Source organism: Pinus tabuliformis, chromosome 1_1, assembly GCF_031772625.1.
Source record: "Pinus tabuliformis cultivar Carrire ecotype Pingquan chromosome 1_1, CPIR1, whole genome shotgun sequence".
Classification (NCBI taxonomy): domain Eukaryota; kingdom Viridiplantae; phylum Streptophyta; class Pinopsida; order Pinales; family Pinaceae; genus Pinus; species Pinus tabuliformis.
The window spans coordinates 788,564,723-788,581,017 of record NC_142297.1 but is presented as its reverse complement, the minus strand read 5'-3'; the positions used below and the strand labels follow the sequence as shown (position 1 = coordinate 788,581,017).

General features: G+C 39.9%; 1 protein-coding gene across 4 annotated transcripts in view; it reads left to right on the top strand.

The window, feature by feature from the left end:
* The window catches only part of LOC149216364 (protein MICRORCHIDIA 1-like), a 114,391-nt gene that overhangs the window by 62,396 nt on the left and 35,700 nt on the right, over positions 1 to 16,295 (top strand). For 2 of the 4 annotated variants that reach the window (XM_089392774.1, XM_089392773.1), the window contains exons 6-9: positions 687 to 721; positions 15,313 to 15,391; positions 15,511 to 15,600; positions 15,806 to 15,881. In XM_089392774.1, the coding sequence (XP_089248900.1) occupies positions 687 to 721; positions 15,313 to 15,391; positions 15,511 to 15,600; positions 15,806 to 15,881 (280 nt within the window). The remainder of the gene's footprint in view (positions 1 to 686; positions 722 to 15,312; positions 15,392 to 15,510; positions 15,601 to 15,805; positions 15,882 to 16,295) is intronic. The other 2 variants (XM_089392776.1, XM_089392775.1) reach the window with 2 other exon arrangements.

Sequence of the window (16,295 nt, the reverse complement as noted above, 5' to 3'; positions counted from 1 at the left end):
CAAATCTTACTGTGGGCTGAACTAATCCATGTGGTTGGACTGCATAACACTTGTTAGTGCCATTTACACTCTCTTCCATGATGATTTGAAGTGAATGATAAGTTAGGGATGGATCTTTGTCATATTCCTTGAGGCTTAAGGAATTCAAACTAAATGATATTTTGGCAGTTAGACCTCAACTTGTTATCCTCAAAATGAAGTTTAGAATGATATTAAAAATGAGTTCTTTAGTATTTTCAATATGAATTTTAGTTATTCTCCCTCTAATTTTATTTTTCTATTTGGATTACATTCATCTATAGCATGGTGATACTCATTATAATCCCTTTCCTAAACAATTTTCTTGTGAGTAATGCATGCTGTTATTTCCTATGATATGCTATTTGATTCCTTTTGTATTAGGTGGGAAGAGTGATCGATAATATTAGTTTGCAAAAGCTATTGTTATTTCGTTGTTTTTGAAGATTATTGTGGGAGGTGTCTGTTGGTTGCTTTTGCATTGTTTCCCTATTTTCTGCAATCATTCATGAGTGGTGGCTATAATTGTTCATCAGACACTTTGGATAACGAATGGTATTACTGAATGAATTTGTAAGAGGCAAATGCTCCTTTGCAGTTTGCTTTCCTTGTGTAGGTAATTGGTGATATACACACTGATGCCAAAGTTTATTGTTTATTTTGTGCAGCGATTGCAGAGCTTCTTGATAATGCAGTTGATGAGGTAATATTGTTTTTTGGTGAAAGTAGTTTTCAAAATTTTATAAAATTGCACGAGTATAAATCTATTTATAAGAAAAAGGGGCTTGTGACCAGTGGGCCACTAGCTACTGTAGCCATCAAACACATTAAAACTATTGAAATAAAGTATTACTATTAAGATGGCATTATTAATAAATGTAGAATCCCATGTATCCATAATAACTGCATCAGATATGCAAATTGAGTCACGGGTATCAACATGAGTGATAGATAAGAGGAAACCAATAGTGGCTTGTCCAAGGGACATGTATCTTATCCATCAGCTTTTGATATGTTGACTTGGTTTACGAGATGAAGAAAGCAAAATTGATAATTGAGTCTCGTTTAAATGATGTAGCAGATTCTAATGTGTTTTGCTGATATGGCCAAACCTTTGGATGGTGATGCTGTAGTTGAGTAGGCTTCATCATGGGTCTTCATGGAAAAGGTGGTGACTATGCATAGCGCATTTACCCCAAAGACTTATTAAGCTGCTTAGGTGTTTTCAAGGGGTACTACTTTTCTTTAACATATTTAGTGAAGCAGACAGTCTGGATTCAACTTCACCTCAACAACATCCAATTTACCTCACCATCTATGTGCATTGGGGGGGTGTTTTTGGTGAAGGCGTGGAAAAATTTCATCCCAATTCCTTCCACCCACTTGATACTACGAGCAATCCTATTTTTGAAGATGAGGGTGTAGGTAATCAATTCCTTAATGTGATCTGAGACACCTGTTCAAATTTTCTACGTTAAATTTAGCCTGATGTTCTATCCAACACCACTTTGGATGTCAGAAAATTCCTTGACACTCATAATTCTCTTGGGAAAATGTCTCGGTGCATTAGACCATAGAACCTCTCTTAAAGGTTTCTTGTCCTAGGATAGAATTGGAGCATGATCCCATTCTTGAAGGTGAGGGTGTATGCCATCAATTCCTCAATGTTGTCCAAGACCTCCCTTTTTAAATCTTCTACCTCTATACAGGACCACTTTGGAAGGAGTAAAAACCTTGATACTCTTATTTCTCTTCTGAAAATGTCCTAGGGCATTGAACCAAAGAAGGTCTGCCAAAGGTTTCTTGTCCTTGGCCAGAATTGGACCCTGTTAATAAGTGTAATCATTAAATGGAATATTGGTCTTGACTTGCTGTCCTTTCCATTTTAGGAATGGCTTACAAATGTCTGAAGCTTTGCAAATGCATTGGAAGAAAAAATTAATTTGACCTTGATTGGAGCTGGGGCAGCTAATAGATTAGATAGTTCCAAGCCCTTTTGAATCTTGTTGCCATGAGGAGGGCACTTGAAAATATTACCTCTGATTTAAAATAGTTTGTCTCCTTTCATTGTAGGAATAATGCATTTTGGTCCATAGAACTGCTTATAGCGAGTATAACACACGGTATTTGACTTGATGATAAAAAGTCTTGTTATTTGTATTGGTGCAACAAAACCTTCTTGGAATTTGAACCAACTTGTTATAAGATTAGGTGAAGGGTACCCAACATAAAGAATAATAAACATGTCTAGGTGTATGAACTGTAGACTAGATTGTGGACATTATCCAACCAAAATATTTATTTGTTTACTTAATATAAGATTTTCTTTCCTAGTTTGTCCATGAGAAACTTCTAAAACTGAGCGGGGCAAGCCATGAATTGAAAGAAGATGCCCCAGAATTTAAAAATTATGGTTCAGTTCAATCCAAGCCCACTTATAAGTTGGTAGTCGAGGAGGACACTAATTGGCTCTTTAGTGATAGCAATTATTTTCTTCCTAATGTATTGTGGATTTGGACGGCTTTTCTCCAATTGCGGATTTCGGCCATTGGTGGAAAATGACAAAATTAGAGAAAAGGTCTGAAACATATGAAGTAGGGGTAAGAAAGGTGGTCGTTGACAATTTTTTTGTTATAAACGAAATCTCATATTTGATTTTGACTATTAAATAAACCAAGGAATCTACTAGGAGGACATTACACTCTTGGGGTAAGAGGTCAACCTTGCATTGTTGATTAGAAGAGTTTATGCTTTAGAACAACCTTATATCATGATGCACGCTGTTGCAAAATCTATTTGACCTTGGAGAGGGATACTCTACAAGGCTAATACTCGACCTAGAGACAATAATAGGGCGATGGCCCATTGTCATGATAGCTAAAACTGCTTTCACTTTTTGGATTTTCATTGATGGGAGGAGTCCTGGTATGCGAATAGGTCACTTGATAGGTATTTTAGGTATATGGTATAGGATGACCAAGAGGCTTCCAAGTGAAAGGCTCGACTTAATTACAATGTTTGAAAGAGTGTTTTGTTATAAACAAAATTTCATATTTGATTTTGACTATTAAATAAACCAAGGAATCTACTAGGAGGACATTATATTGTTGGGGTAAGAGGTCAACCTTGCATTGTTGATTAGAAGAGTTTATGCTTCAGAACAACCTTATATCATGATGCGCGCTGTTGCAAAATCTAGTAGGCCTTGGAGAGTGATACCCTACAAGGCTAATACTAGAACTAGAGACAACAATAGGGTGATGGCCCATTGTCACGATGGCTAAAACTGCTTGCTCTTTATGGATTTTCACTGATGGGAGGAGTCTTGGTATGTGAATAGGTCACTTGATAGGTATTTTAGTTATATGGTATAGGATGACCAAGAGGCTTCCAAGTGAAAGGCTCGACTTATTTACAATGTTCGAAAGAGTTAGGGTAATTCACTTTCCTTGCAGAGGACAAATTTGTGCATATGAGAATTAGGGTTTGATTAGTAGGTTGAGAGTTGGGATTGCTGAAGGTCAAGGTGATGAGAAAGGATTTCCAACAATGATTTTCAACAACACAAAGGCACATGAAACCCTGAAATAAGCTCCTAAGTTGAAGCAACACCAAACTAGGGTTTACCCAAGGGAAAACAACTAGGGCAAAGAAATTTATGGATGAAATTGAAGTGAATGCTTTGAACTCGCAATTGTGTTCCTTCCTTAGGGTGGAGTGGTTAAAGGACAACCCTATTAGGTGTTTCCAGCCCCTAAGGGGAAGTGACATTTCCTTAGTCCACCCTTCAAGCAATAGGTGTTATGTGAATAATGATGATAATAGAGGGGAGAAGACTTCATGGCCATGTGCCATTGTCAAAAGGACGAATATGGTGGGGATCCAGACCCTAAGTGTATAGATGTGAGGAGGGAGCAATCATGGATGCATGAGTTACCAACCCGACCTTTTTTTTCCATCACTCCTGCCTGCCTTTTCCTTTTTCTTGATTTTTTATTGTATTACTGTTCATAGCTCAAAGGGTTAGAGCTTGCTATGTATGATGTATAATAGTTATTACTCCCTTAATGATGAGGCAACTCATTGGCCATCAGGGGTTGAGACATGCAAGGGTTTTTTTTTTATGATGTTTAGGAGAAATATGGTGGTCGGGGATCAAGTGATGGCCATCTTTTGCATTTTGATATTATTTCTTTATTTTTCTTGTGGCCATTACATGCTTTTTTCTTTTCTTTTAGCTGCATGAACCTCCTAGGTCCAAGTTCTGGGCCCTACCCAGGTATACTGTATGGGTGCCAAATCCTAGAGAAATAATGGTTAATTGAACCTGAATAATGCAGGTGGAATATAGGGCTTGTAATGTAAGATGGAAGGTGGTAAGTATGGAATGAGGATAGATGGGACACATTAGCTCGATGTAGTGCCCCTCCTATACCCATTGGACCATTAGAGGAGGTCCCACTAGACTAGGTCAAAGATTAACCCCCCCCCCCCATTTAAGGTGAGGGAACAAGATCATAGTCAAAACCCCTCCTCCTTCCAAGTCACCCCATAATCCATGCCAAAAGTCTAAATAGAAACAAGCATAAGACCCTGATTACAAAATAAATAAATTTCCTTTTGATTGGAAGCCCACCTTCGTTCATGTGCTCCTACGAGGTGGGTGAGAAGACATATGGTTGATGCAAGTGGTGGAGATATGAATGGCACGTCATCATTAACTAGTGGTGGTTGCAAGGGCTGGTATTTGACCGACTGGAAGAGATGATGGGAGAAATAATTTCACCTATGGGGTCACCCACTTTTTGGTGGGTAACATCTGGCTCCAACTAGGACATGAAATCACTATAGAGCGCATGATCCATGTACTCGAACGGGAAGTTCACGAGAACTCCAACAATTGTTGGGACTGCAAACCTATAACTTGTACATTGCAAAAAACTTGTTTGGGAGCATTGCACTGCGTGTAGGGTATCACCTATATGTTTTATACAATAATATAAATCCGTACAGAAAATAAAATCTATTCTACATGCAGGCTAATCTACATGAAACATAATGTGAATGTTATTAGCGATGCTCACACAATATGCGATGCAGCTACACTACCATGTATAACATGTGAATGTCATTTGCTATTAAAGAGGGTGAGGTGGCTCCCTTTCACTGTGGAGGGTAAAAGTTCACCATCAAGTTTAGCAATATAGAAGTAACCTGCACCCACTTTTCCACGGATCTTGATTGGAATGAGGTCCCTACCAATCAAATGGAGATCACCTACTTGGTATTCCCTCTATGGTTTTTGGATCCATTGCTTCTTAGGAATTGTTTTCCTCGTGTTTGATCCTTTAATTTGGCAACCCTCTTAAGAAGCGAGAGGTTGGGCTGACTTTGGGGTCTCATGATGAGGGTTATGGTTCATAACCTTTTTGGAAGTGATTCTCTTGGTGTTGGAGGGTGGTAAAGGGAATGATTCAAGATCTTCAACATGCTTGGGCAACTAGGGCTTCCAATAGAGGACAAAGGGGGTCCCATTAGGCGTCTGGATTGTGGTATATGATAAATCCATTTGTAATTGTCCACTAATTGAAGCAGACCTTTTCCTTGACAAAAGCATCCCCCAACCATCAGGGACATTAATGACAAAAATATCCATCAATACATTAATGTCCCTTGTTAGCTGCCTGAGAGACATTCACATCTTTGATGAGATCATAAAGAAGAATAAACATAGAATCAGATGCACATTCTTATATGGACTAGTAATTTCCATTTCCAATTGATGCAACACCTTCAATGCCATGACATTTGTTGATTCCCTTAAATCAGGCATGGAAATGTGCAATATCAAATTATTAATTACAAAGGATACTAAGAATGGATCCTGACCCCTATTCTTCTTATCAATATGCATATTTTGTAGTATGACGGTTGGGTCATTCGGTTTATCATCAAGACACAAGGCCTTCTTAGTTTTCCTCTTTTTGGGAGGAAGTTTAACCATTTCTTTAAGTGGAACAAGCACAATCACTTTGTTCAAGGCATTCTCCATATCAACATTAAGCTCAACCTCATGTTTCTTGGGTTTTATTTTTGGTTTGCTTTGTATTTGTCCATGGGAAGTATCCTTTCTTTGAGGTGGATTTTCAACATTAGAACTTGCTTGGGGTTGATCCCTATTTTTCCTAGAATATTGAAGGCCCTTGAATCTCCCACTACTCTCCACAACTAGCACATGTTCAACGTGATCAATGTTGGGTTGGTTTTTGCTAGGCTTAGAATGGGGGGTAAGTGTTCCCAAGAAGGATGTTGAATACATGGATCTTAACTCTCATCTACTACATTCAAGTGCTCCAGATCTTCCTCCTCTTCTTCATCAAAAGGATCATTCCATCGGGATCCTTGGAAGGAAGATACCAGGATGACTCTCCATGTTCCGCCACCATGTTGGTTGGGGCAAGGGTGTTTGGGACATTTTGTTGTGTGGTATGGTCTTCCTTGGTGGCTTTCCTAGTGAAAGGTTTGTCCTTATTCAATTGGTTTCTTCGAGGAAAGTTTGACCAAGAACTTTCAACCACTGTCATCCTATTCATGAGGGCCTTATGCCCTTGTGTGATTTTAGTAGTGAATCTATCAAGCTTTTGAGCAAAGGCTTGTATAACAGGGTCATCTTGGGATTTAGGCTTAGGTTTGGATTCGACCTTGACCCTAGGGTAGTTGAACATGTCTATGTGAGCGACATTAAGGTTTTTTTCAACTTCAATGGCAATTTTCTTTGTATCAATCAAGGTCTGAGGGTTCTTATCTTTGAGGACATAGGTGCCCATGACGACCCTTTATGAACCTATCAAGGATGATGGCATCAAAGGGTTTGAACCTATCAAGGACTTTCCTGAGGTTGTCAAATCTCTGAATAAAATCCATAATAGTTTCCTTTTTGGTTTTCATAGCAGCAAGGAATTTGTCTAGTATACCTCCAACTTGCTTTGTTGCCCACCTTTTCTTGGAAGCCTCATGGAAAGTGTCTCATTCAGTGACACTCCCTTGGGGCATGCTAAAGTACCAATCCCTAGCTTCTCCATCAAAAGAGAGGGCGGACAACATCATAACCACATGAGATCAATATACCTAGGACCAATTGCCCAATAGAAATTGTGTATGTCTCTTAATAATGGTTGTTTCATTTCCATTCATCCTAGGTAACCATTCGTGATATCTGTTAGGTAAGGGATGAGGTGCCTCTTGGTGCCTAGTAAAGTCGATGGTTAAAGGTAGCGAGGATCCACAACCTATTCACGTTGGCCATGGGGGGCGGGATCAAGAAAAAAGTTTCCTAACCAGAGGTGTGGCTAGTCTGATAGGAGAAGCACCCACCTCCATAACCGTTCTAGCAACACCTCTTGTTCATGGAGCTATGGTTCTAGGAATATCTTCAGAAGAGCTACTAGGGGATGTAGTATGAATTGACTCAAGAGTTGCCAAAAGGGGATTTGTCTTGTCGTTAGATATTCTCCCACTTTGAAGGGTAAAGCTAAGGCTTCAAACTACAAGGAGACTGACTCGTTTCATCCTTGACAATGATGTCAAAAATGCAAAATCTACTAGGCGTTGGAGAGGAATACCTTGCAAGGCTAATACTAGACTTAGAGACAACAATAGGGTGATGTCCCACTGTCACCATAGCCAAAACCCCTTGCTCTTTATGGATTTTTACTGATGCGAGGAATCTCAGTATGTGAATAGGTCACCTAATAGGTATTCTAGGTATATGGTACAGGATGACCAAGAGGCTTCCAAAGGAAAGGCTCGACTTGAGTACAAGGTTCAAGAGAGTTAGGGTAATTTACTTTCCTTGGATGTTGGGTTGTGTTATATTCTTTCCACGTAGTTAATAGGGGGTTTGAAGGGCACTCGTAACCCCACTTTATGGGGTCCGGGGCAGCGCCTCGGAAAATTTTGGTTTTGGACCATATGTTAGGTTGGGTGGACCCACCTATGGTTTTGTGCATGATTTTCGCACATGTTTTTTGAACGTGATGGTTTTCGGTCCATGGTATTGGACGCGATGGTTTTCGGTCCATGGTATTGGATGCTTCGGCATGTATAAATATGTATTGTAACATTGAAAGGAACATAATGAAACATCAAGCTGGTAGTCCCGGTTTTGGGATCCAGGGAAAAATCTCTGTGCATATGTGTTTGATGGGTTATGCTCTCGCATTGTTTATTTTCTTTGTTTAAGAATTCGTATGCAGGTAATTTCTGTACAGGGTTAAAACCTACATTTGGTATCAGAGCTGTTTTGGCTTCAAGGGGACGCCTTTGTTGCTGAGGGGTTTCGCTCGGGCCTGTGGTAGACCCTGTTCAGTGGGAGATCTGCGAGATCGATTCTGGTGGTGAAAGAAGATGGCGAGCAGTGGAAAGATAGAGATTGAGAAGTTCAATGGTCAGAATTTTGAGTTGTGGAAACTCAAGATGGAGGATCTGTTGGTGGATAAAGATCAGTGGATCGCGGTAGATCCGGGTACTAAACCATCGGGAGTGACCGATGAAGAATGGAAGAAGTTGGATCGGAAGGCAAAGAGCACAATACGATTGTGTGTCTCAGATTCAGTATTGCTGAATGTATCAGGGGAAGCTACGACAAAGGCTTTGTGGGTCAAGTTAGGGACTTTGTACCAATCTAAGTCTCTGGTGAATAAACTGTTCCTGCGGAAAAAGCTGTATAATCTGAGGATGAAAGATGGAGACTCGGTGACAGAGCATATGAATGCGTTTAATACTGTGGTAAGTCAGTTATTATCTGTTGATATTAAAATTTCAGATGAAGATAAGTGCATCAGTCTGTTGTGTTCTCTACCAGATTCGTGGGATAGTCTGGTTATTGCAATAGGTAGCAATGCAACTGCTTTGCAGTTTGATGAAATAGTCTCAGCCTTGCTGACGGAGGAGATGAGACGGAAAAATATGGACAACCAGAATGGTGATGCCTTGTCTGTACGAGGACGGTCCCAGAACAGAAACAAAAATAAGTCATCGAGTGGGAGATCTAAATCTAGAGGGAGATCTAAATCTCCAGGAAAACCTACAAAGTGGTGTGCTGGAAATGCGGAAAGGAAGGGCACTTCAGAAGGGATTGTAAATCTAAAGCTCTTGATAAAGGAAAGGGATCTGATGATGCTCCTTCTGCAGAGGCGAAAACCACCTCAGATGAAGGTGGGGATGTGTACTTGGCTTCTTCAAGTACACATGTAGATCATGAGGCATGGTTGATTGACTCAGGTGCATCCTTTCACTTCACTCCCCATAGAGAGTGGTTCTGCGAGTATGAGAAATACGATGGTGGTGATGTCTTCTTTGGAGATGATAGGAAGGCTAGAATCATTGGTCGGGGAAAAGTAAAGTTGAAGTTGCAAGGTGGAAGGGTTAGAACACTTCCGGGTGTTCTACATATTCCTGCATTCGCCAGAAATCTGATTTCTGTAAGCAAGTTGGATGATGCAGGTGTAAAGACGGTGTTCGAGAAAGATACCTGCAAGATGGTTCGAGGAGCACTGATATTAATGCGGGGAGTTCGGATTGGAACTCTGTACAAGCTGCAAGGTAGCACTGTTGTTGATGGGTGCAATAGTTCTATGGTTCGTGAAAATGGAGTAGAGAATCTAGTGGTTTGTGGAGAGAAGACCATGTTGTGGCATCAAAGGCTTGGACATATTGGAGAGAAGGGCCTTCGAATACTTCATGGTAAAGGTATGGTAGAAGGTATGAATAATAGCTCTCTGGATGCTGATTTCTGTGAAAATTGTGTATATGCGAAGCAGAATCGGGTGAGTTTCCCCTCTGGTGGTAAGAGGACGAAACATATATTAGAGCTTGTGCACAGTGATGTGTTTGGACCTGTGAAGGTTCCATCACTGGGTAAGTCTGTGTACTATGTATCATTCATAGATGACTTCTCAAGGAATACATGGATATATTTTCTTAAGAAGAAATCTGAAGTCTTTGACAGGTTTAAAGAATTTAAGGCTCTGGTGGAAAATCAGACAGAGAAGAAGATAAAGGTGCTGAGGACAGATAATGGTGGAGAATTTTGCAGCAAGGAATCTGAAGAATTTTGTAAGAAGTGTGGTATAGCACGACAGAAGACTACTCCATATACACCTCAGCAAAATGGAGTCGCAAAAAGAATGAACAAGACGTTGATGGAAAGGGCAAGAAGCATGCTCAGTGGTGCTGGGTTAGGACAGGAATTCTGGGCAGAGGCGGTGGATACTGCATGTTACCTGATCAACAGATCACCTTCATCAGCGTTGGAGGATAAGACTCCACAAGAAGTATGGACTGGTAAGAAACCCTCTCTTTCACATCTAAGGGTATTTGGATGTGAATCGTGATGCATATGTACATGTTCCAAAGGAGAAACGAACCAAGTTGGATAGTAAATCTGAAAAGTGCATCTTTATTGGGTATAAGGATGGGTTAAAGGGTTATAAGCTTTGGAACCCAGTCACACGGAAGGTTGTGTACAGCGGAGATGTGTTGTTCAGAGAGGTAAAAGATGTTATTCAACATGAAGTCCAACCAAAGGAACCTGAGAAGATAGAGTTTGAGCCAAAGGAGGAAGAATCAGACTCTGCAGCAGAGGAGGAATCAAAAGATGAAGAGCCACAAACTCCGACTGTGAGAAGATCAGTTCGAGAAAGAAGGCAGCCAGAAAGGTATAGTCCATCTGCTTTCAGTTCAAATTTTGCTTTGTCTATTACTGATAATGATCCCAGAACTGTGAAGGAAGCAGTGGATTCAGAGGATGGAAAACTCTGGAAAGAGGCCATGGTCGATGAAATGGCATCTTTGCACAAAAATGAGGCTTGGGATCTAGTGGAGTTGCCGGCTGGAAGGAAACCCATTGGCAGCAAATGGGTGTTCAAGAAGAAGACAAATGCAGAAGGAAAGGTGGAGAAATACAAAGCTCGGTTGGTAGCAAAAGGTTATTCCCAGGTGCCGGGAATTGATTTTGGTGATATTTTTTCTCCTGTTGCCAAGGTAACTTATATTAGATTACTTTTATCTGTTGCTGCTGTTTTTGATTTTGGGGTAGAACAGATGGATGTGAAAACAACATTTCTTCACGTGGATTTGGAAGAGGAAATCTACATGAAGCAACCTGAAGGCTTTGCGGTGAAGGGTAAGAAAGAACTGTTATGCAAGTTAAAGAAGTCTCTGTATGGGTTAAAACAGTCACCAAGGATGTGGTATCAGAAATTTGATACATTTATACGGGGACTTGGCTTCACCAGAAGCAAAGCAGATCATTGTGTGTATTTTAAATTAATTGGTGACCGTATTATTTATCTGGTCTTGTATGTGGATGATATGTTGCTGGTTGGAAATGACAAAGAAATTATCCAGGATTTGAAGACCCAATTGTCCTCCAAATCTGACATGAAAGATCTTGCTACTGCAAACTATGTTTTGGGCATGGAAATTAAAAGAGATCGGTCAAAGAGGAAGCTTTGGTTAAACCAGAGGAAGTATGTCGAGACAATACTCCAGAGGTTTAATATGCAGGATAGTAAACTGGTGAAGGTTCCTATTCCTGTAGGTGTGAGGTTATCTGCTGAACAGTGTCCCAAGACACAAGAAGAGGAAGAGGACATGTCCCGTGTTCCATATGCAAGTGCAGTGGGTAGCCTGATGTATGCAATGGTCTGTACTAGACCAGACATTGCACATGCAGTGGGAGTATTGAGCAGGTTTATGTCAAAACCTGGGAAGGAGCACTGGACAACAGTGAAGCGGGTTTTCAGGTATTTGCGTGGCACTAGTGATTATGGTTTGTGCTACCAAGGAAGAGCAGGATTGGACAAAGTGTTGGATATTCATGGCTTTGTTGATGCAGACTGGGCTGGAGATCTGGATCAGAGAAGATCTACAAGTGAGTATGTGTTTAACCTATTTGGAGGTGCAGTCAGTTGGATGAGTAAGAAACAATCTGTAGTGGCACTATCAACTACAGAGGCAGAATACATGGCAACCACTCATGCAAGCAAGGAAGCAGTTTGTTTGCAGAGATTGTGTTCAAGTATGGGGTTAGTACAGCGAGCTATAAGAATAGACTGTGACAACCAAAGTGCAATTTTCTTGGCAAAGAACCTTGCTTATCATTCAAAGACAAAGCACATTGATGTTCAGTAACACTTTGTGAGGGATATGATAGAAGACAGAAAGGTGTTGTTGGTAAAGGTGGACACTTTGAAGAATACTGCAGATGAATTGACAAAATCTGTGAGCTCTGAGAAGTTCTCTTGGTGTAGAGAAGCAATGGGAATCTCGGGGCTGAAAAATGACTAAGCTCTCCTGTGGCCCCCTGTGGAAAGAAAACAACAAGTGGGAGATTGTTGGGTTGTGTTATATTCTTTCCACGTAGTTAATAGGGGGTTTGAAGGGCACTCGTAACCCCACTTTATGGGGTCCGGGGCAGCGTCCCGGAAAATTTTGGTTTTGGACCATATGTTAGGTTGGGCGGACCCACCTATGGTTTTGTGCATGATTTTCGCACATGTTTTTTGGACGCGATGGTTTTTGGTCCATGGTATTGGACGCGATGGATTTCGGTCCATGGTATTGGATGCTTCGGCATGTATAAATATGTATTGTAAAATTGAAAGGAACATAATGAAAAATCAAGCTGGTAGTCCCGGTTTTGGGATCCAGGGAAAAATCTCTGTGCATATGTGTTTTATGGGTTATGCTCTCGCATTGTTTATTTTCTTTGTTTAAGAATTCGTATGTAGGTAATTTTTGTACAGGGTTAAAACCTACATTGGAGAGGTCAAATTTGTGCACATGAGACCTAGGGTTTGGTTAGAAGGTTGAAAGTTGGGATGTCCCAAGGTTAGGGTGATGAGAAAGGGCTTTCAACAATGATTTTCAACAACACAAAGGCACATGAAACCCTCAAATAAGCCCCTATGTTGAAGCAACACCAAACTAAGGTTTACTCTAGGGCAAACAAGTAGGGCAAAGAAATTTATGGATGAAATTGAAGTGAATGCCTACCAAAAGGGAGTGATTTTGTGGTGACCACAATCCTCTTGTCATTTAGACTCTTCAACGCCAAAATTTCACCTTACCTAGGAATTTGCACCAAGCCCTAGTTTGAGAGCTTGGCCTTAAAAGGGCCAAATTTAGTTTTAGAGAAAGACAAATAAAGTGAGTTTGATCACCAGCAAGGAGGCCAGTGCCTTGTTCCTTGGGAGAATGGAGTCTATGATTTGATTGGGTGACCCAAATTTGCTAAGGAGGAAGAATTCTTGGTGCCCTACCACCGAAACCCTAACAATTACCTATGCAATGGATCAACGATATTTATGGGAGAGCTAATCAAAATTCACCACTGGAATATTCATTCACATGTTATTCATGAGTAATGCATGCAAATAATTACATCCAAATACCATTCAACAGATTTTCAACAATTTAGGGCACCATAGTAGACCCTAGATTCATAACATTCCATATATTAGACATAAAGAAAATACTTATTCAATAATAAGCTCACTTACGAGATAACATGCCATGAAATTACATCCATTGATCCAAGACAATAGCTTCAAAGACGAACAATTTGCTTCAAATATCAAAATGCTTTCATAGATCTGATTTACTCCACAGACAAGAAGGCCGAATTACACAAGAGGCCGAAATTTCAAGTGTATGTGATCATTTGATACAATTGAATCTCTCCTCTATTTACATGAGGAGTTCGAATGCCTATTTTAGCCTAAAAGCTCCCAAAAAATTAAATTATGTCACAATGATCAAGTTAGGTCACAAAACAACCTACTAGCCAAGATAAAACATAAAAGATTGCCCACACGTGTGAGCTGTAGGGATGATTATGCATGACATCATTCATGCAGGGGCCCTTCTTGGGCATGCGCTGAGGGCTTAGGGTGCCAAATGATGTGTAGAAGACCTCTAAAATCATCTCCTAAGGGTTGGCCCTTAGTTCTTTGTCAACATTCCATTGTGGGCCCCAAATTGCATCTTGGGTTCAAAATGTGGTCTCATGAGTCTCCAAATGGCGATAATGCCTGTCTCTGCTCCAACATCTACAAAGAAACCTTTGATATTAAGTGGGTGTAGGTTCCTTTTATATTGCTAACCTGGCACTTAAACAGCCTACAAATCTCTGTAGAGCAAATGGAGACCAGTGAACTTTATTTAGACAGGTCGATGAACGTTAGTTGATTTGTCGGTTGAGAACTTATCCTATGTGGAAAGACCACCAAATTTCTGCACAAAGCTAATTTCCCTGGTTGAGGACTTCAACAGAATGCAAATTGAAACAGGGAAAAAAATCCTTTTTAACCAGTTTCCCTCTAGTCAAGAGGCTCCTACATTGTTTTGGACAGCTGCAGATATAGCTCTTGGGATGACTTGGCCAGGAAAGTAACCAAGCCATTCGTATAAGTCTATCTGTTATGAGTGTGTTGCATTTTTAGAAATAAAAACATCATGACTAGATTCAAACATGGGAAGTTCACTATTAGAGTCAGGTATTTTACTGTGTGTTATACCTTCAGGACAAACATCCTGACCTTCTTTGGGGCCATTTCTTTCTTCATGCCCAGCACAAACAATTTTCGTGCCAGATAAGATAATTTTATTAATTTCCAAGCAATGGCCACAAAAGTAGGTGAATCACACTAGAGGGCTAGGTGGTGAGTAAAGAATACAGGGACATGAACTGAAATGAGTACATGAAAGATGGGAATTTAATCCACCTTTTTAGGTAGAAAGACTGTTGCACGCACGTTGCCAGGACTAATCTAGGTCTAAGATACTTCCTTTTGAAGGCCAAACTATTGAAGTTTTCTGTATCAATGGTAGTGACTGCATGTACTTCTGTTTTGTGTCTTCTAAATTTCTTTTCCTGGATGCAGAATACTTTCCAGCTAACAGTTTTGTGATTTTTTAGATAAATATTCCAGACAACAGTTGTTGTGATTCATTGGATGAGTAATTGAACCAACTATTAATTGACACTTGTTTGGGGATAGTTTATTGTTGAGCAGTGTATCTCTAGTATCTTTGTGCCCTTTTACATCTTTTGTATCTTATAGAATTAATTTCTGGAAGAGTTAGTCTTACAAGAAACTTGTTAACTGATAGCTCTAATGTATCATTTTATATGTAAAACAATAGACAATATCTGAAGTTTGAACGTTTGTATTTTATACTGGATGTGGAAAAAGTTTCCTTTTTCTGACATGGTACTATGATGGTCAGATCCAAAATGGTGCAACTTATGTTAAAGCAGACCAAATTTTTAACCCACGAGATTACAGCCATGCTTTACTTTTTCAGGGTATGAAGAAAATACCTAGCTTGCTATTATACGATTCCTGTTGGTATTATTTGGATGCTCATGTATGAACCAATTCAGTGACTAGCCGATATTTTTTCTGCTTGGGTTTTCTTCTGCAGATGATGGAGGGGGTATGGATCCTGAATGCATCCGGCGGTGCATGAGCTTGGGATACTCCATGAAGAACACAAATACTACCATTGGACAATGTAAGTTACAGAGGTCTTATTTTATAAGGGAATGCAGTGGGAATTTGTTAATTTTGTTCAAAGTCTAGCTGTTGACAGTGATCCACAAAAGTTCTTTGTTGAATGTATTTGTAAGCGATACTGACAAATCTATTAAGCCTATGCTCTTATTGCGTGGTTTGACATGGACTAAATCTAGATGACTGATCTATTAATTTTGACACAGATGGTAATGGTTTCAAAACAAGCACGATGAGGCTAGGAGCAGATGCTATTGTTTTCACCCGAAGTTCTTCTGGCAGGTATTGGTTGTCCTATGTTCAATTAAATTTGAAGTGTTACAGTAATGTGGCAATTAATAGAGTAAGTTAATTAATGGACAAACTCAACCTCTTTTCTGTGGAAATTCTTCACCTAATACAGTAGGGATTTTGCCAGAAGTTATAATTTCATTTGATTGGTGGGAACTTTGACCATGGAACTTTGCCCTTAAGGGTTTTATCCCACTTTAAAGTAACCCAGATTATCGGAATTTAAAAAAGTTAGTAGATCAAGTCGGAACTTTGTGTCACTGGAAAAGAAATAAACTCACTAGAAAAGCTGAGTTTGCTTACTGATTAACTCACTACAACAATAAGCCATAAGCAACCTACTTTGAAAGCAAAGAGACTATGTTATTGTTGTTAGCAGTGTGGCAAGAATAGGAAGGCATGATG